This window comes from Scomber scombrus, chromosome 3, assembly GCF_963691925.1.
Source record: "Scomber scombrus chromosome 3, fScoSco1.1, whole genome shotgun sequence".
Taxonomy (NCBI): Eukaryota; Metazoa; Chordata; class Actinopteri; order Scombriformes; family Scombridae; genus Scomber; species Scomber scombrus.
This window is the reverse complement of record NC_084972.1, coordinates 9516200-9539355: the sequence shown is the minus strand read 5'-3', so window position 1 is coordinate 9539355 and position 23156 is coordinate 9516200. Positions and strand designations below refer to the sequence as shown.

The window sequence follows — 23156 nt, the reverse complement described above, 5'->3', positions numbered from 1 at the left end:
AGCGTGTATGAGTGTTCTGCCCTCAGTGACATGGAGCAGACACGCACAAACACTACACTATATCTTCAGTAATAATACTCAGATACAGTTCTGCTTAAAAGTGTGTGAAGCCTTTAGAATGTGCTCTATTTCTATTATAAATTTGACCTAAAATGTGATCAGATTTACATATAAGTCCTAAAACTAGTTAAAGAGACATTAATTAAACAAATGACACAAAACCCTACACCTGACCCATTAGGATTATCAATTCATTTAAAGGAGGAATTAGAATCGGGTGTTTTAATAAATGGGATGAAAATCAAGTGTGAGTCTGAGAGGCCCTGTTTTATTTTAAGAGAAGCTTCACATCACAGGTTTGTGGAAGTGTGTCATGGTTCAAACAAGCAGATTTCAGAGGGACCTTAGAAGAAGAGTTGTTGATGCTGGAAAAGGTTACAAAACCATTTCTAAAGAGTTTGGACTCCACCAGTCGACCGTCAGGCAGGTTGTGTACAAATGGAAGACACAAAGATCACACCAAGAGCAGATGTGTAAAAGTCCACAATGCCAGGCCACAATGGACCTTATGGTAACATCTAGGAAAATAAAGGTCTCTCTTGTAGTGGCTAGAGTCAACGTTCATGAGTTCACCATCCGGAGAACATTGAACATCAATGATGTGCATGGCAGAGTTGCAAAGAGAAAGCCACAACTCTCCAAGAAGAACATTGCTGCTGTCTACGCTTTGCTCAAGACCACCTGGATAAGCCAGAAGATCATTGGAAAAATGTTCTGTGGATGGATGACACCAAAATTGAATTTTTTTGGCTTGAATGAAGAAGCTTTTGTTTGGCGATGAGTGAACACTGCATTCAAACTTAAGTACCTCATCCAATCTATGAAACATGTCGGTGGCAGCATTACGGTTTGGGTCTGCTTTGCTGCCTTTGGACCATGATGGCTTGCAATCATTGATGGAGCTTCGAGTTCTGAGTTGTGCCAGCAGATTCTACAGGAAAAAGTCCAGGTATCTGTCTGTGAAATGAAGCTCAACAGACACTAAATATACAAGTTGTTTTACCTAAGAATGGCTAGAGCAGAAGAAAGTTGATGTTTAGGAAAGACTGAGTCAAAGCGCTGACCTTAATCCTACAGAAGTACTGTGGAAGCACCTGAAGTGGGCAGTTCATACCAAGAAGCCCATTAACATCCCTGAGTTGTGACTGCTCTGTAATAGTAATGGGCTAAATTTCCTCCAAGCTGATGTGAGAGCTGATAAACTGTTACAGGAAACAAAGTTATTGCTGCAAAAGGGGGTCACAGCAACTGCTGACACGAAGGCTTCACATACTTTCGCCTCACACAATTATGTCAAATTGGATAACTTTCCTCAATAAATACATGAATATATTTGATGTTTTTGTCTCATTTGTTCAGTTGGGTTCTATTTATCTGGTTTTAAGGCTTCTAAGACAGAATACAGCATTGTATATCTTCAAAACAAATATTAGCATAAATGTTTCACCATGATGACACAGATAATATCTCACCTTCTCATCATGGTGGAAAAAACAACTGTTGTGTTAGTCGGCAGAAGGAAACCACATTATGGAAATGTAGCCTACTAACAGACATAAATAGCCCAACATGGAAATATTAAATCCTTTTTGATTTCCTTACCAGATTTCAGCTCTCTTCCCATAAAACTGTGTATGTGGTTCACATAAAAACGTTTTATTAAATTTTATTCTACGAGAATAATAATATAACGACACCCAGCTGTGAAGGTTAAAGCATCATTGTTCACTTTGCGGTCTTCTCAACATGCAGGAAACCACACGTGGAAAATCACCTTCAGCCTGTTTGATTGTTTGTGTGATACAAAGATCACAAAGTGAGTGCATTTGTGGAAACGACTGGATGTTACAAGTCCGTAGTCACGACAAAGCTGTTGTTCTTTATTTATCACAGAGCAAATGCAAACTTTCCAGTGGAAAAGCGCGAAGGACCACTAACTTCCTCTTTTCTAGTTCAAAAACAGATGCTACTTCTCTATAGAGATTTGTTTTTCTCCAAAAGAGTTTGTTAGATGAATCCACATCATCCTGTCAAGATCGCTTCCTCATCTTAAACCGGGGACTAGGGGGACTTGCTGTTGTTATAAAATCAGTTGCCTATTTTGAAACTGAAACTTGATTGAGGCCTGAATAATGTGGCAGGCCTCGTACCCACAATGTTTCCAGGAAATAAGTAAAAAAGCCTTGTAACATTTCATAATTTTAGATAATTCATGGTTTTAAGTACTATAAATAAACAGCTATATATACTGCCTTTAAAATAAAGATACAGCAAATGTTTTTAGTAATAGAGTAATGAGAAAAAAATCTAAATGGCTGTCAAAGAAATCACTCAGGTAGGTCATGGTGGGTAAATCATGTAGAAGTAGTAGAAGACCACCTACCACTCCATGATGATGAGTAGGCACTTCTTCCCATGATGCATGTTCTCATACAGGTTGAGGATGCGGACGATGTACGGTCCGCCTGACACTCTCCAGTGGAGCTCCACCTCTCGCCTCGCTTTTGGACTGTCGTAGAGAATCTGGCATACGTAGAGGGGAAACAATGAATAGAAAATACATTATTACTGTATTACAGGACTGATTTATAGGATTGAAAAGGAATCATATGTGATCTGATCATGTTATCGTGCTGTCCAAATGACTATTTTGAGAGGGCTGACAAAGGAAGTTAGAAGGGTTTGGTCTAATGTAATGTAATGTTTAACAGAAACACATTAGTTTGAGTATAGTAAGGTAAGTGTCTTAAAGTTGCACTCCCCCAGAGTTCAGTTTACTCAAGATGAGAACAAACGCAGCCTGTGAAAACGGCTGCATTTTGTCCGATGTGTTTGAAAAATAACCCTCATAATGTCATCGGGGTTATCTCGGTTTGGGTTTGAGACTAAAAATGTTGATGAAGAAAGCTTGCATCACAAACTGGAGGTGTGGAGTTTAACAGTAGCAGGCACTTAGGATGAAAGGTGAATTCAAATTGCATTTAGGGAAATGTAGGTTTCAGTGTTTTGGGAGTTTGAGATGAAATGTCAGAATACTTTTTTTTTTACTGTTCTTTTTAGAATCTGACGCTTGTGAGTCCCCCTAACTTTATGGAAGTAAAATACTCAATTACTGGAGTACACCTGTAACCATGATTTTTTAAATGCAGTTTCAAATATAATTGTCATTTAAAGTAAGCCCATATTGGAAAACATCCTTATGACATCAGCCTGATCATGTAGGCCGATTACAGCATCTAAAATGCCTCATACTTACAGCATTGTGTCATTAATGTTAACTCATTTTAACTGTAACTTTTTCCTGATGGTTGCACAGTAACGACCAATTTTATGCCATGTTTTTGTATTCATTTAGTGAAAAGTGACCCTGATACAATACACATAATAAAATCATATTTTTTCGACTATCTTAAATTCAGTGTGAGCTGAGGACATCCATGCAGTCCTGAAGAAAGCCTGATCACACGTCAGGATATGTGTTTGACATAAGCACACACACAGCAGGTGGCGGACCTTGACATAGCACACATCTTCAGTCAGAGTGTATTTTTGGATGTGACAGTGATGGAGTGATCTCCTGCTGTTCACAAGGCCGGCCGAGCCCCGAGTACATAACTCACAGAGGGGTTGACTCACGGACTTTAAAACGCGGACAGAGTATTTACCAAAAGTCTGTGTCAGTCGTGCGAGCGGAAATAAAAAACTTTCATATTTCATGGAAACTCCAAAATGACACCAATGCCAGAAACAACAGCTCATATCCGTAACTTAGCTGCCTCGCTAATGTAGAAGAGGAAGTGAGGGCCGAGCACACAAGGGTGTTGAAAGTAGAAGTTGAGGGTTTCCGGTGACTGATTTGCTTGATATACTACTAGATGTGCCTTATTTTCTTCAGCCGTGCCCACTGAACTTGACTACGAGCGAAGCAGTGGGCAGATTTCTTTCTGCGATGTCATTTATAGCTTTATGACTTTAATTTGAGCCGACAACATGTGAGCCGGTTTCCTTAATTTCCTGCACGGACAGAGAATTGGCTGTAATAAAAGAGGATTGCGTGGATTGAATATAAACATAAAACACCACAGGGTAGACAGAGAGGTGACTGAGAGAGACAGAGTTAATCTTCTTATGGACTCTTTTCATATGTGAGGCGACATCGTGGAGGCTAAACACACGCTTGCCCCTGATCCTACTCTAAACCAATCAACCGCTTCCTCACACTCCTCTAAACCTATCGCATCTCTGTCACCGGAGGCAGTAAGGCGACAAACACCTTTACCTGATATTGCCCCACAGATTTGAACACCACCAACACACACACACACACACACACACACACACACACACACACACACACACACACACACACACACACACACACACACACACACACACACACACACAAAATCATATTGTTTCTTCATGTTTACACCTGTCGCTGCACTCATTAAAAAAAAAAAAAAAGTGGTTTATCTTTACAACTCCTATCAATAAAGTGCTGATCATAAAATAGAGCAGAGTGGACTAGTTAGACTGTGAGTGTTCATATATGTTGTGTTGTAGTGATCAGTCTATACCTGCTAGGTATAATAATAATAATAATAGGCAAAATGTATTAATATCTTTAGCTAAGAAATAGGGATGAATTTCTTAAAGCTAGTTTTGTGCTGTATACTATGATATTAAAGTTATTTTTTAAGTGTTAAAAACTCACCAATCCTACAAATTACAATTTAAACTTCTAACTTAACTTAAAAAAACACCCAAAATGTATTTTTAGATGTAGATTTTCCTGTGACATCAGTAAACTGTGGTGTACTTTACACATAAAGTGAAAGTGAATTGTAAATGAAATCCTAAATGACTGTTCCTACTGGGCAAAAAAAACAAAGTTCCTGTTTTGTGTAAGCCCAACAAATAGCAGGAGTGATCCACACTGAAACGTGTGCCAACAAAACTCCTCAAACACAAAGGTTAACGAGGCTAAAAACCTAAAATCTCCTGCTGTATTCATTACCTAAGACCTCTCAGTGCTGCAGCTACAGTTTCCTCAATGCTACAATCAAAGCAGATAATGATCTTGAATTGCTCAACAAGCGGCTGAACCCTGAGAGTCAATGGAGACTGATTAACTTCTCTAACAGCACCGACTGCCTGGAGCAAACCTGCGCGAGATTTAACAGTTTTCAAACATCTACCATCTTCCGTGCAGTGTCCTTCTGATCAAACCACTGAGGATTTCCTTGACAGTTTGGTCTCTGCGGTTCCCGGAGGAAACCCAGATGTGCACGAGCATGCCAAAGGTCTGACCACAGATTCACAAACATACTGAAGAGAAAAGCTTGACTATGAATGGAAGCCTCAGCGCTAAGCTGGAGGGCACCGCTGACGTTAAAATGGAACATTCACTGGCCAAATATGAGCTCGTGATGGTTTTAGTGGTTAATGGCGTGGCTTGCGAGAGGAGTGCCATGGAGCACGGGGCTCTCCCACCTCCCTCTCCTCCCAGGAGTTAGACAAATCCAAGTTAAAAGAATCCTGATGACTGTAACTGAATTACATTAAGATGATGGCTCCCCTCCAGCTCTGCTGCAAAGTGGATTAAACCTATACTCATCCATTACATTTAACGCTCAGAGCGACTCTTAATTAAAAAGCCAGTGAGCTGGTCAACTCTTCTCACCCCATCCACATCAAACACTGCTTCCTTTTTGCTTTACATTTGCCTTAAGATTTTTTTAAAAAGTGCTTTGAAAGTAATTAATTATCCTGAGTGGAAATACAGAGGAATAAGAACTCTATCAGGTTTCTACAAAGCAACTACTCAAAAAAAAAAACGTTAGCAGGTCCAGAACAATCACATTAACAGTAGTAAGAGCTGCAACAGGGTAAATTATGATTTCATGAGTGTTTTCTTTGTCCTCTTTTAAACCTTTTAACATGTTTCTGAGCTGAGTGTGCTGTGTTTGAGGTGTTTTTTCTCAGGTGGGGTCACCCTGACCTGCTGTTCACCGTGCGGAAGCTGAAATCTGTCAGTGCCAGGTGATTTTGGCTTATGTGCAATAAGAAACACACCAGTATCTTTTTATATAGCCGACAAAAAGTTTCTAATAAAACACGTTTTTGTGCCATGGCTGGTTAACAGCTCAGTGTCTTCTAACAAATGTTGCTTTGATATAAAATTACAAAATATCAAAATTGAATTCAGCGAGTAGCCTGAGGATTTTCCAGCCACATACATGTTGTCATTCTCTCTGCTGTCATTTCTCCTGTCTCCTGTTTTGACGTGATACCATCAAACATCCTATCCCTCTCGGCCTTTTATCTTTTTGTTTTTGACTGCCTATTTTCTGCTTCGGTTTATCTCTTTTTCTCATCTTCTCTCTCTTTCTATCCCCCCAGCCCTGGCTCTGCAGCTCTGCTTGTGCCACTGCTGCTGCCCGGCTTGGCAGCTTGGATCGAGAAGGATTACTGTAAGCCAGTAAATCTCTCTGAGTCTGTGGCCCAGGGGTGACAGGTGACAGCTAGACGACCCGTGCGTGCGTGTGTGTGACTGCTTGAGTGTGAAGCTGTATCCAAGTTTCCAACAACCCAGAATAAGGTGTCACTCTCAACATCCATGTGTGTCCCTCTGAAGAAGTGTAACATGTCATAGCATGTGCCCTGGTGAGCACATGCCCCGTTTCTTGCATCTAATCAGGTGATAGGCCGAGCTTCCAGAAATCTGTGCCCCTGTTTGGGCTGGGCAATGTACTGATAGTATATCGATATCGTGATATGAAACTAGATATCTTTTTAAATTTTGGATATCGTTATATGGCATAAGTATTGTATTGTCCTGGTTTTAAAGACTGCATTACAGTAAAGTGAAAACAGATATAGCTGTTTTATTATTGTCCATTACCGACTTAGTCATTATATCCACATTACTGGTGATTATCAATCAAAAATCTCATTGTGTAAATATTGTGTGAAAGCACTGAGTCATCCATACAATATTGTCATAGTATTGATATCAAGGTATTTGGTCATAAAATGTTGTGATATTGTGTGTGTCCACACGCACAGTTTCTGAGTCCAGTGGGCAACGTGGACAGGGAATGTCAGCCCAGTGTGAGGAGCAATAGGCACACATACACATACATGGAATACCAAAACCTAAACTTATGCTCTCTCTAAGAAACACACACACACACACACACACACACACACACACACACACACACACACACACACACACACACACACACACACACACACACACACACACAGTGACGGAAATATGACCTCAGATAGAGGTCAAAGGTCTTGAAAATTGGCTATAGTGTCAATAGTTACAACTCATAGATGATAAAAGTACAGACCGAACGTGTCATTATCAAGGGCTGCAACTTTCATTGTCGATTAATCTATTGGTTATTTTCTCAGTTGACTGATTAGTTGTTTGGTTTATTAAATGTCAGGAAATGGTGAAAATGCCAATCACAGTTTCACAAAGACCAAGATGCAAACTTAAAAGTTTTCTTTGGTTTTTTGGTTAACAGTCTGTAGCTGTCAACAAATCCTCATTTATAAAGGGACAATTTATGATCTAAATCTAAATAAAGTGTAGATTCACCATTAAAATTCAAAGTACAGGACTGGAGTCTAATACTCCTAACTGATCAACAGGTCTAAATGAACTAACCAAACTAAACCAAACATTTATAACTACTTTATAACTATAACAGCTTTAGCTTTATTTATTTTTTAAGTTGCTCATATTCTCTTGTATCAGTGTGCTACTGTTTGGAGACATAAACTAAGACATTATTTTCAAGTGTGAACATTTAGGAAACACACAAAATGCTCATCTCTAAACTGATAATGACCCCCTCATCAGCAGTGCTAATAACTGTTCACTGTTTATGACATACTGCTATGAGTCAGGTGACTCCAATATACCTTCAGTGCGCACTTCTCTCCGGTCTTCTTGTTGAAGCACTCAAGGACTTTGCCATTGATCCCTAAACCCAGAACCTGGCTGGAGATCTTATAATCGTCCGTTACTGCGTTTCGCTTTATATCCAGATTGGGATAAACGGGCAGGGGGAAGTGCGTGGTCTCTGCGTCCGCGTCCTTTTTGTCGGTGTTTGGGGCAGTGGGCTGCTCCTGTTTCGGGTCGTTAGCCGGGGAGTCCGGCTCTGGTTCAGCTTTCGGCGCCTGCAGCGGGTTCTCCTTTCCGTTTCCATTTTGTAGCATGTTCACACCGGCTTGTTGTCACCAGCGGTGCTCAGCAGTAGGAAAGCGTGCGTAATTCACTAAAGTAAATACGATGACTCCTGCTGCCCTCCGGTAATTGCGTCAAACTGAGAGGAATCCTTGAGCGCCGCTGGCGCGTCTTGCTGTCCTGAGAGGACTCCACAGTAAATCACTTAGACTGTATCTGCTGTAGGCTGGAGCTTATAAATCACAATGTAACTACGTCTTCTCTCATAAACTAAAATACGCGCCTATTTTATTCAAAAAAAGAAAAGAAGAAGCTCTGTCAACTTCACCAGTCAAGAGTGTCTCTTCAGAGAAATCCAAATATTTCAGCACATCTGAATGATATAAATAATAATAAATTCCAGTTAGAAATGCCTTTAACCAACAGCAGAGAAGAGGGATCCCCGTTGGCTCTGATGGACTCAGTTTCCCTTTGATCTGGAGTCCTTTGGTTGCCTTCACTCACATGGCCGGTCACTGTCACTGTTTGTCTAAGCACCACCCTCCTTCAGTTAAGTCATATTTCTCAACTGGCCCTGTGCGGCCGCCTTAAAGGAGCAGGACGGATATTCAGCTCAGTGTTCAGTGAGCATGTGAACAACAGTCAGTGCTGATGATCAGATTTCTTGGCTGTATAGAAAATACTGATAAGACTAAAGAAAAAATTATGGTCCTGAGAGGATATTTAATGTTGCCACAGGAGCAGCAGTGATTTTATCAGAGAAAATAATCTTACATGAAAATATTGGGTTCAATTTGTTGTACAAAACAGTTTATTACAGCGACTAAATGGACAGTTCAGTAGTCTAGTGCACAAATGAGAGCGACTGCCTGTTTGATCCAGTGTCCCTGACAGCGGTCTGTTGGCAACTCCACTGCGATCACGTAGTTGGTAGAATGACCAGTTGTGGACAGCGTCCCTGTAAAAGCAAACAGAGCAGTACACTGACATCAAGAAGACATTTAGACTGTTTCTTTCCATCACTGCTCTGAGTGAAGTCTAACGTGCCAGCACGAGGTGTTGGATGCGTGCTGTGGGTGGAAAATACAGAGCTGCACTTTCAGAAGCTTCGTGAAACAAGATACTGACCAGAATCTATTTTGGGTGAGTAATAAAACCACCAAAAACAGATACGCACAAACACTAGAGCAGGATCCTCATTACACTGACAAACAGAGTTCATAACCCGGGCAGCAGCTACACAGACACAGGGTTAATCCACTTCCTTGACAAAAGATGGTTCCATAAATCTTTAAATAAACAACCTGTTAGCAAAGCACTATAACTTGTCTAACAAATGAGATCAGTTTTAAAAAAGGGTGAGGCTTGTCGTGCTCAAACACTGACCAGCACGTGTGAGGGTCTTGTAGATGGGGCAGATGTAGACACCAGAGGTTGGGGGTTTGCGCTCGGGTTTGGGGATCAGCCAGATGACGGCCATTTCAGTGTAGAGCTCCTTGGACCTGGACTCTATGAGTTGCATTGCCTCATTATCCCAGCGAGCCCCCTCCAGGAATAGACCGTGAATGTAGCAGCCCATGTTTGGCTTGTCAGTTATCTCTGACAATGACTTCACCATTACCTGAAGGAGAGAGGAAAACAAAAACAGAGAAGAAAAAGAAAGTTTCAAAGCACTTCTAACAGGAACAAATGACAGTACCTGTTGAAATTCATACACACATTTTAGATTGGGTTTGACGTTAATAAAGCTCTAAAGCTCTAAATCTGTACTGTTACACCTGAGAAATATAAGTTAATATGTTTTAAGCTGGTGGGATAAAAGCAGACATGCAGCCTACTGTCTGACCTCAAAGTCAAATCCAATCGTGTCGATGGAGGAGCCGGAGCGACGCGCATAATTCTGGAGGGATCCTGTGAGAAAAGCTTGAGGGAAAAAGAAGCCACTTATCCAGAAGACAGGTGGAATGCCATTAGAGATCCACCTCTGCAGGAAATTGATCCTCTGAAGCAGGTCGGACACCCAGGAGGCCAGAGGCTTCAGAGAGGGGTAGGCCTGCAGAGACAGAGACAGATTTATGTATGCTTAGAAAGCAGAGCCCGGAATAATCAGATCAGGGTAGAAATGTCACCAAATGTCCATCTGATATCTTGCACAGGGAAATCACTCCAAAATGTCAAATAGAATAAAGTGCAACACACAGACCGATATCATAAGATCAGTCCAATTCAATGCAAACTACAGCATTTTGTACTTTCGCATTCTGGCTTTGCATCATCTTAAAACAAAATCAACTAATAGATGAGACAGAGAAGTATTTTATTGCTTCTGTGTGTGTACATTTTGTTGAGTAAGTGTGAGTGGGTCAAGGTTTTTTTTTTTTTTTTTTTTTAAATTAGGCAGCATTGCTTAAAAAAACAGAAAAAAAACCAAAGGTTAAGCATGTCCCATTTTGTTTTAAATATTTACTATTCATCAACAACAAATACATTAGCGGGTCGTGTCTAACTTAATGTTTTACAGAGGTTGTGTGTGTGTGTGTGTGTGTGTGTGTCTTGCCTTGGATTTCCACATATCAGGCACCATGTTGTTGAACAGGCTGCTGGCCATAAGCTCCAGTTCAGACGACATCACCACCAAACCCTTCAGAGCCTTCACAATATCACTGAGACTCTGAGAGATGACCGCCAGCAGGTTATTATATCTGAAAAACATGAAGGTTACACAAGTGCTGAAGATTTAAACTGATGACATCAGACTGAGTAATACTTGGGTTATAGTCATCCGTGTAGCCTCATGTTTTACCGAGAGAAATGAAGATAATGAAAAAATATGAAGAACTCACTCTGAGAGCACAAAATATTGATTATTGATACTGCATAGACACAGTAACTGCTGCATTCAGTTACACATCCTACTGTCATTTAATCAATATGCTTCAGGGACAAAATGAACATGAATATAATTACATTTTCTGCAAATGTCTTCTTTATAACAGGAGGACAACATGCCCTAACAGGAAAAAATGGCAGCACAAAAGAACAATATATATAAATATTTCGAAGAGGCCGATAAGATTGTTCTCCATTTCACATTCTGAGATTTCTGACTCCTCAAACTCACTTTGGAAAAGTCGCTGACATCCCAGCTGCAGAAGTTCACACACCCAAATGAAACTGCTGTTATTATTACAGAATGATTACAGGCTGTGGCTTTTGAAGGGTACAATTTCTGTCACTGTTACACAGTTAATTATTATTTGTTCTAACCTCTAAAGTGAAATAATGCTACAATTATACTGGGCAGAATCACTGATCTATTCCGGCCACTAGACTTGACTCTGAGGTGAGCTGATTATCATCAAATATGCTTTCAGACAGACAGAGGTTTCCTTCTTTCTGATCTTAAAGCATTACCAAACTGCAAACATTTGTCTTCCCTGGGTGACTATTTTTAAATACACTAATCGTTAAAGTAACATATGGAGAGAAGAATCCAGGAGAGTTTAATTTCAGCTGGTCCCAATGAGGCCCATTACTGGCATAAAAATAAGTCTGTAAAATAAACAGAGATTATGTGAATTTACCTCCATTTAGTCACGTTTCAAGCCCTGATCATGAGTGTACAGCAACAGTTCTTATATGAAGGAGACTTGCAGGTTGGTTTGTGATGTTATCTTACGGTAACAGCCTGATGTTACCTGATGACCTCCTGAATGAGCACTGTGTTCATGGACTCTTCATAGAGGACCGGGTACTTTTCCATCACCTCCTGGAGACTGAAAGGCTGGGGGATCTTTTCAACGATGCCTGCCACTATCTCCTCCACTATCTATGGTGCAAGGAAGCGGCAGATCAGTCTCAGTCCAGGCATTTAGAAAAAGGCCCTGAATCCAACTCTTCATACATCAAAACTTAATCCCTACTTAAAATAATTCATTTAAGCATGCTGTGTTTCTCTTGTCACATGCCACTCAGCCTGTAACTATTTACAGTACATAAAACAATATGCTGTAATTAGTACTAATAAAGATAACAAAAAGACTGAAGGCAATACAATCAATATGATATCTGTACCTCCTCCAGATTTTTGCCCCCAGCAGATGCAGCACGAGGCTGGAGACGAAGCACGACTCCCAGCAGGGCGAAGGTCTCATTCTGGGCAAAGCTAATGTTAGCGTTGTCATGGAGACCAAAGATCTCAGGTGTATCATTGATGGGCAAACCACGGATGTATGCCAAGTAACCCTAGGGTCAGAATTGCCATGACAACAGTTACTTATTAGATACAGTGACACCAGCCTGTATGAGCTCTGATGAAAAACACACACAATGTCATTAATTTTGTTTTCATTGTCAGTTATGTTCATTTTAACTGTTTAAATTTGAATTAAGAACAACTTTTAACATTTTTTCCCAGGATCAAACAGGCATCCAGGCTCAACATGCAGAGTGTCAACAGCTGTGTAATTGCACACAAACAGTTATGCAACATGACAAATACTTACAGCCTCACATCTTATGTTTCCTTCTTTATGAAAGGCAGCAAGAACAGAGAAATCATTTTTCAACAATGCAACAACATCATGCAAACGGACAGAAGATTACATGTTTTCAACGCAGAAAGTAGTTCCAAAAAAAACATAGACACAGCTTCTGGACAGACATGTTATATTTCTGAATTAATCCTCTGGGCACCAGAAACAAAATTCCATTCCCCTCCATTGTACTGACGCAGATAAAGGTCAAATGCACTGCTCTTATCATGATTTTTTGAATGCTATGGCTTTTACAGTATCTAACCTTGATATCCAGATTAGTGTCTATCTGCCGGTAGACTCCAGATGAGGAGTAGATATGATCATCAGTGAGCACAGCGGGACAGTAGAAATCCTCCAGCACACTGAGAAGACAGCGTCTGTCCCAGTCATCCGTCACGCGGCCGCCATAATTAATCTGACCTGCGGTGTACTTAAGCACCTAGACAGGTAGAGGACAAAAAGGGGAGACAGATGAACGTAAACGAACGAACAAACAAACAAACACACACACATACATACATACACACACACACACACACACAAAAAAGAAGAAGAGAGAGACAAAACAAGACAGAAAACTAGACTGAGAATGATGTGGCTTTGGAAATATGTTTCTCCAAACAGGTTGAATACAGACAGAGGCCTTTTCTCCCCCACCTTGTATGGGATGTCCTGGTACTCGTCCAGGAACATTTTGAGTTGGCTGATGCAGATGTTCAGGTCTCCATCGGTGAAGTCGTAGGGAATGTTGAAACCCAGTGGCCCAAACTTTCTCCGCTCCAGTGCAATTCCATGGAACAGACACAGAGACAGGAGAAGAGACTTGAGGTGTGCTATCTAGAAAAGGGGAGAAAAGAAGAGAGGAGAGAAGAAGAGATGAGAAGAGGGGAGAGGAAAGGTTGTCCAAAACAAACAGATGCAGGTTTGTAATCTAAGTAAGTAGTAAGGATGTAAATATGAGCAGGAGTGGACTGAGTTGAGGGATGATTAAGGAGAAAAACACCTTGGTGGAGGTGGCAATAAAATCATTGGTGAGCCTCAGGTAGGTTTTCTGTAGGTTGGCCTTGATGCCCTTCGGAGGCTCAATGGTCATCTTAGAACCATTTTGGAGAATAGACACTGGAAACTTGTTGCTGGGAAGACTGGTGAGCCACAGACGGAAGTCCTTGTGCACCTGTAGAGGGGAAAGGACGTGGTGCCCCCAGGCATTAAATGACGTATTTACACCTGTCAAAGTCATAGGAAAGCTCTGTGCAACTACACCTAGGATTTTAAGTGCTATATGTAAGAAATGGCCACCTTTCAATTCATACTCCACACTCTAAACCAAGTGGGGGCAACATATCACCAATTCCCAAGAGCTGTCAATTTTTGAATGTTTTAATTCTTACCTTTAATTGTCCTTTCTTCACGCTTGTGTGTGTGTGTGTGTGTGTGTGTGTGTGTGTGTGTGTGTGTGTGTGTGTGTGTGTGTGTGTGTGTGTGTGTGCATGCATAAGTTTGTGTATGTCCCTGCTCTACTGTGTATGTCTATGTTCTGACCTTTACTGGGTCGATGTTTTCAATGAGTCTCTCCAGTGAAGGCATCCAGCTGGGCGCCAGGTGACAGTTCTGGAAGAAGACCCACTGACCTCTCTCCATGGCGATGTGCATCATGGCTTCAGCCCAGGGGCCCTGAACCACACAAACAGCGGCAAAGGAAAAGGCAGATGTGAAGAAAACAAGCCCCAAGCATATACAGTTGCAAGAAAAAGTATGTGAACCCTTTGGGATTACTTGGATTTCTGCATAAATTTGGCATAAAATGTGTTCTGATCTTCATCTAAGTCACAACAATAGACAAACACAGTCTGCTTAAACTAATACTGCACAAAAAATTATATGTTTTAATTTTTTTATTGAACACAACATGTAAACATTCACAGTGCAGGGTGGAAAAAGTATGTGAACCCCTACGCTAATGACTTCTCCAAGAGGTAATTGGAGCCAGGAGTCAGCCAACCTTGAGTCCAATCAATGTGATGAGATTGCAGGTGTTGGTTAAAGCTGCCCTGCCCTATAAAAACACACACCAGTTTTGGGTTAGCTGTTCTCAAGAAGCATTGCCTGATGTGAACCATGCCTCGCACAAAAGAGCTCTCAGAAGACCTACGAACAACAAATTGTTGACTTACATGAAGCTGGAAAGGGTTACAAAAGTATCTCTAAAAACCTTGATGTTCATGTGTCTACGGTAAGACAGATTGTCTACAAATGGAGAAAGTTCAGCACTGTTGCTACTCTCCCTAGGCGTGGTCGTCCTGTAAAGATGACCGCAAGAGCACAGCGCAGAATGCTCAATGAGGTGAAAAAGAATCCTAGAGTGTCAGCTAAAGACTTACAAAGATCTCTGGCACATGCTAACATTTTTGTTGACGAATCTACAATAAGGAAAACATTAAACAAGAATGGAGTTCATGGGAGGACACCACGGAGGAAGCCACTGCTGTCAAAGAACATTGCTGCACGTTTGAAGTTTGCAAAAGAGCACCTGGATGTTCCAAATATTCTGTGGACAGATGAATCCAAAATTGAGTTGTTTGGAAGGAACACACAACGCTATGTGTGGAGAAAAAAAGGCACAGCACACCAACATCAAAACCTCATCCCAACTGTGAAATATGGTGGAGGGGGCATCATGGTTTGGGGCTGCTTTGCTGCCTCAGGGCCTGGACGGATTGCTGTCATCGATGGAAAAATGAATTCCCAATTGTATCAAAACATTTTGCAGGAAAACTTAAGACCATCTGTCCGCCAACTGAAGCTAAACAGAGGATCGGTGATGCAACAGGACAACGACCCAAAGCATAAAAGTAAATCAACAACAGAATGGCTTAAACAGAAGAAAATCCGCCTTCTGGAGTGGCCCAGTCAGAGTCCTTACCTCAACCCGATTGAGATGCTGTGGCATGACCTCAAGAGAGCAATTCACACCAGACATCCCAAGAATATTGCTGAACTGAAACAGTTTTGTAAAGAGGAATGGTCCAAAATTCCTCCTGACCGTTGTGCAGGTCTGATCTGCAACTACAGGAAACGTTTGGTTGAGGTTATTGCTGCCAAAGGAGGGTCAACCAGTTATTAAATCCAAAGGTTCACATACTTTTTCCACCCTGCACTGTGAATATTTACATGTTGTGTTCAATAAAAAAATAAAACATACAATTTTCTGTGCAGTATTAGTTTAAGCAGACTGTGTTTGTCTATTGTTTTGACGTAGATGAAGATTAAAACACATTTTATGCCCAATTTATGCAGAAATCCAAGTAATCCCAAAGGGTTCACATACTTTTTCTTGCAACTGTACACTTAACACAAGGCTTAATTTAAGAGACAACACACAAGGCCTGGGTAGCATATGGATTATTTTGCTCATTTTATTTTGCACATCTCCATACACCCAGTTCTGGGTGTATGGAGATATTCTGCAAGTCTTTCACAAAGTCTTTAGAGCACTCAGGGTCAGGATTGCAAGTAATTTGATAAACACACATTAATATCTATTAAAGTGGTAGGGAGTTGCTGGAACAATGAGTCTGCATTCATACTAACACATGTACATTACTTTTTTATGGTTGCTGGTCAAGCTGATTTATGGTGTACTGGAATGTAACATTTGTCTAAGTGATATGCTACAATGTCCCGGCCTCTGCTCAGAAATAGAGGAAACAATTAGCATTGAGGTGGCCATTCTTAATAAGACAGAAGAGAATGACCTGGTTCTGTGAGAAAGTGATTTACTGTGGCTTTCCCCCTGGGTCAGAGAGAGTGTGTGTGTGAAAGAAAGACAAAGAGAAAGTGTGAGAGAATTCCCAAGCATCCCCCAGGCCCTGACCTGGCCCTGGCCCAGAGAGATGGCACTCATTTTCTTGGAGAACTGCATGACATCAGCAAACTTGTAGAGGTCTGCAGCAGGGTCAGTGCCAGGGGACAGGACAAAGATGAGGGAAGTGGAGGGGGTCGACTCCTTGAAGACCACAGACAGGTCTGATGCCTAGGGGATGGAGAAAGAAGAAGTGGCACGCTTTAAATACTGCTCTCACTCACTGTAGAGCAAAGAAGAGTAATAAAGTTAACACAGCTAATGCTTTGCAGTGCTGCAGACTGTCACAGATATAAAAATGATTTTGTGCACCTGGTCTTGATATGAGGGAGGAGAGGGACTCTACCTGAGGTTCTATAAAGCGCTGTCCCAGCTGAGCTGAGACAAAGTCCTGCAGGCCTTGAATGAGACAGTCAGCCCTCAGACAGCGCAACACCAACAGCTTTTGGAAGGAGTCCAGTTCTGTGTCCCACTCTCCTGGGAGGGGCTCTCTATAGGCAAATATAGACACACATGCACAGCTTGTTAGATACTGACAGCTTCTGCACAGTACAAATGAAGAAAACAGAGAGCCTGTGTTAACCTGGTGGTTATCTAATTTTTACCCGTGAGGCTGGTTGCTGTCAAAAATCCTCTTATAGCCCTGCAGATGTTCAGTGAAACTTTCTGCCATGTTGCTGAAGTTTTCCAGAGCACTGAGGCCCAGGATGTCCTGCCATGCACGCTCTGACAGCCAGCTTCCTGCTGGGTTGGTAAGTTCTTGGATGGGCATCCCTCCAGATAACAGGTAGCGCCACTCCGCCTGATACACAGAGGCAAAGCGCATTCATCAGATATACTTGGATTAATGAACTTCTGCATTGTATTGTATTTATGAGTTCCTAAAGTAAATTAAAGAGGTGTGCAAGACTGCAAACTCTTTTGCTCACCATGTCAATTTTGTTCTCATTCATCATGATGCGAGTGCAAAGGAGAAAGGCAAACATGAGTTTGTGCTTCTCAAACAAGCTGCGGCACACATTGCTGTACAGGCTGAAGGTGAAAAATTCATTGATGTTGACGATTCTCTCCTCCACAGTGTCTGTAAGAAACGTTGAGTAAAAGTCAGTGGGTTTTTTATTTTATTTTATTTTTTTTTTACATCTGGTGTCCATGTGCTAAATGTTGAGATTTGCGCAGTTGTGCAGTCATAATTCTGTGTTCAATCTTGTGACCAGAGAGCATAAACAAATTTACTATGGATTGTCTTTTTACCTGCTCTCTCCGAGTTTGCAATGCCAGCCATGAAGATGCCAATGAACCACTCCAGAGAGTACTGGTACATGGGATCAACACTGGACAGGTCAGATACACAGAAGAAGAGTATCTGTGTGCGCACAGCCACTGGCACATACTCAAGACGGGTGGCGTCAATATCCTTCTCTGTCTTCTCTGCCGCAATCACTTTGGCCTACCAGCAAAACCAGCTTGTATTAGCAAAAAAATCCAACAATAATAGATTAGACATTCAGAGACACATCACCAAAGTATCGTATATGAGTTTATATCAAGCTGCAACCTCCAGGGCTGAAACATGAAACCAACACAGAAGTGCCAAAAACTACAATTCCTCGAGGCTGGCTCCAAAAGTGAATCAACCCCCATAGACCCTCACATTAAACCACCCAACAGAAATAAATATGATATATTATATTATAATATAGTATATTATAATTAGTATTGTAATTTAAACATAGCCTGGTAAAAAAAAAAGGTTTTGGTCTTTGGCCAATTTGTCACAGTTGTCATGTACAGGGATACATTTTTATATAACTCACCTGTTTAAATTTTATTACGACTTAAAGTTCTGCATAACTAAGTGACAGGTGACACTGAGTGACAGGTGTGCGGCGTCACAGGCCAGTTGCTACCAAAGCAACAAAGTTTGTTAGGCAGTGTAGACCTAGCTGTAGCCATCCCCATTTTAGTGTGTTTTCAATTCATGAAAGTTAACTGTAACATTGTGGTTACCTAAAAAAACTTTTGCTCAGCGTTTAGATGTGCTAAAAGACCCTCTAATGAGTCAGACGCTCAGTTTTGCCAGTAAGCACATTTTGTTTTGATGGTTTTAAGCCTATTTTTCACTAGTGAAAATTAGCATTAGCATTATCACAGTTAACCATAGACTGTAAATACACCATGCTAAAAAAGCTTAAAACTAGCAGCTAGCGTTAGGGTCAGCTCTACCCTCATCTAAATATGATCACTTATGGCTTCAAAAATTCCAAGATAGCCACGGTTGAAATGCAAAGTCAAGACTTCAAAACATTCATAACCTCCATAACCTCCTCCAGTCTATCTGACTGATATCATATATTGCATGACTGTCAGATTGTCTGACCTGGATCTCTCCAGCTTTGATCTTGGAAGCCCCCAACACTTGGATGAGCTCTTCATTGTCTACTGGGTTTCCCTCTGTAGAGCTGAGTCGAAACAGGATCTCATCCTCAATTGCTTTCAGCTCCTGTTTCATTTGGGCGTTGCTGATGATCAGCTGGTTCTTTGCATCCTCCAAGTCTGGACGTTCCTCAGCCACCACCTGGCCCAGTAACTGATCTTCCAAACCACTGGAAACTCACAAAATTCACATTTACACTCAGGCAGTAAGACTTAGAAAATTCAAAAATCTATATAGTTGAAAACTGAATTTGGTTTTATCTGTATAAAAGTGTGTTACCTGGGTGACAGGGTGAAGTTAATGAGGGTGACATTGGCAGAGACCTCTGGAGAGTAATGTGGATTTGGCAGCTTGGTGGTGATGTACATCTTAAAACCTTCATGGTAGGGGATGACTGAGTCACCTAGCTTTAGCACTGTGCTGCCTTGCTGCTTAAATGTCTAAGAACCAAAAATGTGAGTTAAGCAGAGCGGGGTGTGGTAAATATATGATTGACACTTCCATAAAACAGAGTTTTGTTTGTATGTGCTGTATGTGTATGTATTCACCTGTTGCAACAAGACAGGTTCCAGCGCAGGGTCTAGTTCCTCTCCTATATTCTCCAGGAGGCAGGGTTTACCAAAGCGAATGGCGTTCTCAAGACTACGGAGGAAGTCCCGGTCACTGAGCTTCATCACCTCCACTGCATTGTCCCGCTCCTGGATGACAACAGGATGCAAGTATAGATGATTTGATCAGTCAAAGCAGGTATCTGTGTAAGTGCTAAACCTAACGGCAGATCAGACAGCTACAGTGAGGGCTCTATAAAAGCATTTAATGATACTGGTAAATAAAGTATATTTCCAAAGTATAAAGTACATGTTATGTAAATGGATAATGTCTCACTGGCACCCTCTGCAGTTACGGCCACATCAGCACATGGAAAAAAGTAAGCTCACCATGTTTTTGATCCATGAGTTGGCTTGTCCCTGAGGATCAATGAACAGAGCCCATCGCAGAGAGTACTGGGCAATCACACCATTCTCCACTGAAAGGTTATCCTTGGGCAGACCTGATATCTATTCATATAAAAACAACTAGTTGTGATGATAATGAAGATCAGGGATTACATTTCACAAGAACTTAATCAAGTCAGGACAAATAAAAATTGACTTGACTGGAACGATTACATTTCACAAGACAGGGATTACAAGCATGGATGCTCATGAGGTCAGGTGACAACAGGCTGGTTCTGACCTGCCAGGAGCGGATCTTTACAGGATCTCCTAGGGTGCTGATGAGGTTGGGTTCGTCAGTGTGTGGGACACTAAGCTCCTTGAAGCAATGCAGCCACTCCTCTGCCATGGCTGCCCTGTACTCTCCCTAAACACAAAAAAATGAATACCCTTAGGCAAATGATGCAATAATGTTGCCCTGATTAACTTGAATGTAATGTATTTATAAAGGAACAAACACTAAAACAGGGAGACACTAGTGCTACCCTAATAAAAAACAGTATTGTGAATCTTAATTATGTTCAAATTCAATGATTTTTAAAAGCTCTGACTACTACCTCACTCTAACAACTAAAAGTCAAAATGTCTAGTTCTTTTCCTCCTGAAAAGAGTTACAACCCACTTACAGTGAAAGGTCCGAGATATGCTACATATCCTGCAGATAGTAGCACGTCACCTGCCACATTATTGACCATGTAATCCAGATGTTGCACTGTCTCTTTCCAGCGCACCTTCTCGTCAGCAAGTCCACCTATAAGCTGGAGGGAATCAATGCATCATCAGCATGGAACAGATAAAAAGTAATGAGGATGCTTAGATGGGTGCTTCTCGTGCGTTGTATTGACCTGAAATTATTAACTATTTCACATTATTCTCATAATACATTGCATTGTCTTTGGTCTTGTCATTTCAGAGGAGATATTGTGTCAGTAACAGTAAACATTTTTTTCTGCATTTTGCTGTATTCTGGTATCTCCTGTTTATATGTACATTATACATTCGTATATATTTTGTTTATATTCCTGACTACTTATCTGATCTGTTTATTGTGCTGTAATGCTACATTTCCTTCCTGGGAATCAATAAATGTGTATCTTATCTTATCCTCTCTCTGACCTTGTCTGCTCGGACAAGACGGGCTTCACACAGTTGATACTTATGGTCCAGCTCATCTTTCTTGGCCACGCAGGCCTGGTACTTTGCCTGCAATGTGGCAATGCCACCCTCCACCACTGCCAGCTTTTCATTGGCATCATCCAGGATGCGCTGGGTCACTGCTAAGTCCTCCTGGGCCTCTTGGAGAGCTTGCTGTAGAAATAAATTCCATTTTTAATGTTTAGATGACACTGGTCTTTGAGCACACTATCACAAAATGTCTCACATTGATAATTAAGACAATGGCTCAAACATGGATATCAGTTTTTTTACCCTTTTAGGCTCCACAGCCCTGGCCACAAAGTGATATACGTGCATGGCTCGGACCCACTGGCAAATGGAGGTACAAGCTTTGGACACCTTGGCAATGGAGGCTGGTTGGAACTCCTCATTATCTATGTACGGCTGGACTAAAGTGATCACACTATCCGGGATGTTTTCCTGCAAAATGAAAATGAAAGTGACTTTTAATACATCTTACAGAATCAACACCAAGCCCTGAAAAAAAGAGAACTGTGGAGCTTAAGGTAAAATCTGCAGTAATCTTCTAGAGAGACTGGACCAACACAAAGTGGTATTGTAATAAATCTACTACATATGTACTTTACCTTATCATATTTGAAGAGGCTATCCAGAAACTTGCCAGGGTCTTGCAGCAGACCCTTGCCAGGTTCCCAGTAGTCATCAATCTTGGTGCCAGGCTTCTCTCCAGGCACCCTTTTGGGTTTGATGCCCTTCATTATGCACACCGCCTCAATAACCAGCCTCACCCCATGGGGAGGTCGCTGCATGGCCCGCACCTATGGAAAAAAAGTTGAAGTTGAAGATATATTCTGCGTATAAACTAACAACCGTAACGATCGTTCATCATAGTATAGTCAAAATCCCTCAACCTCAGTGACATCATTCTTGTTAAGTGACTTGAGGCTGGTGAGAGCAGCATCCAGGGCTGGCAGAGCCTCATCTAGGTCTCTCTGGGCATCTGTTGCGATGGCCCCAGCAAAACGGGCTTTCTCTGAAGCTTTGGCTTCCTCTGCCTGCACTGATTTCCGTGTCTCCTCCGCAACTACGGTGTCTACCTGTCAACAAGCAATATATTGGATGCAATATGTAATATATCAGTGTTGGAGAATTCAGAAAGTCAGCACAGGCTAATTGTGAAGGGCTCATCTGTTTATATATTTATTAGTGCTTCCTTACTTTAATGGTCTCCATTGTAACTTCAGTGTCCCTTGCAGCCTCCTCCAAAAGAGGTCTCATCGTCTCCAGCTCCTCTAGCATCTTACTCACATCCTCTGCTGTGCTCAGGAGCTATAGGGTCACCACACAGCATATAGTCAGATAAGAGTTAGAGCTAATTAATCATATGTACCCAAATTACACAGTCTCTCTGTTTAACATTCCTATCCATTCAAGTGAGGAGACATAGCTGAGTAACTTAACAGTGCAAAATCCACAAACACATAAAAAATATAATGATCTTTATTGTTTGTCCTTTTCTAGTGCTTTACCTTGTCCAGACCAGTTTTCATGCGCTGACGAGCACCGCACAATTCTTGCTTCTTGCGTCCGGTGAGATTTGAAAAGATTTTGAGCAGTTCCAGGTAGCTCTTGGGTGTGACATAGTTGTGTCGAGAAAGCTCAGCCAGGTACTGTTCACACTTCGTGGCTACCATCTGGTGAATCTTCATACACATCAATGTCTGGAAAAAAGGAATTGATTAGTGAAAACTAATTGTAGGATTTAACATTTTTGATTGGGGTTTTCCTGCTTTTCAGGCAGTCAGTGGTTTAAATTGATCACACTTTGCAAAAATCTGAAAACTTTTGGAGTCACTCAGAACTTGAATATGAATATGAAGCAAACAATTGTATCATAGTATTAGAATCAATCTTTGAT

General features: G+C 41.3%; 2 protein-coding genes across 2 annotated transcripts in view; both read right to left on the bottom strand.

The window, feature by feature from the left end:
- The window catches only part of mapkapk3 (MAPK activated protein kinase 3), an 18128-nt gene extending 9365 nt beyond the window's left edge, over positions 1-8763 (bottom strand). The window contains exons 1-2 of the mRNA XM_062416327.1: positions 8005-8763; positions 2444-2583 (exon numbers count right to left, since the gene is read on the bottom strand). Of these exons, the coding sequence (XP_062272311.1) occupies positions 2444-2583; positions 8005-8301 (437 nt within the window). The 5' untranslated portion in view covers positions 8302-8763. The remainder of the gene's footprint in view (positions 1-2443; positions 2584-8004) is intronic.
- Positions 8764-9063: 300 nt separating this feature from the next.
- The window catches only part of dnah1 (dynein, axonemal, heavy chain 1), a 33822-nt gene continuing 19729 nt past the window's right edge, over positions 9064-23156 (bottom strand). The window contains 27 exon segments of the mRNA XM_062416524.1: positions 9064-9227; positions 9656-9890; positions 10116-10322; positions 10851-10971; positions 11968-12098; positions 12344-12514; positions 13070-13246; positions 13465-13644; positions 14350-14481; positions 16682-16840; positions 17016-17131; positions 17181-17231; positions 17234-17471; positions 17599-17750; positions 17924-18119; positions 19050-19275; positions 19386-19546; positions 19655-19804; positions 20045-20164; positions 20343-20468; positions 20728-20859; positions 21218-21409; positions 21530-21697; positions 21865-22056; positions 22150-22335; positions 22457-22567; positions 22768-22959. Of these exon segments, the coding sequence (XP_062272508.1) occupies positions 9106-9227; positions 9656-9890; positions 10116-10322; positions 10851-10971; positions 11968-12098; positions 12344-12514; positions 13070-13246; positions 13465-13644; positions 14350-14481; positions 16682-16840; positions 17016-17131; positions 17181-17231; positions 17234-17471; positions 17599-17750; positions 17924-18119; positions 19050-19275; positions 19386-19546; positions 19655-19804; positions 20045-20164; positions 20343-20468; positions 20728-20859; positions 21218-21409; positions 21530-21697; positions 21865-22056; positions 22150-22335; positions 22457-22567; positions 22768-22959 (4344 nt within the window). The 3' untranslated portion in view covers positions 9064-9105.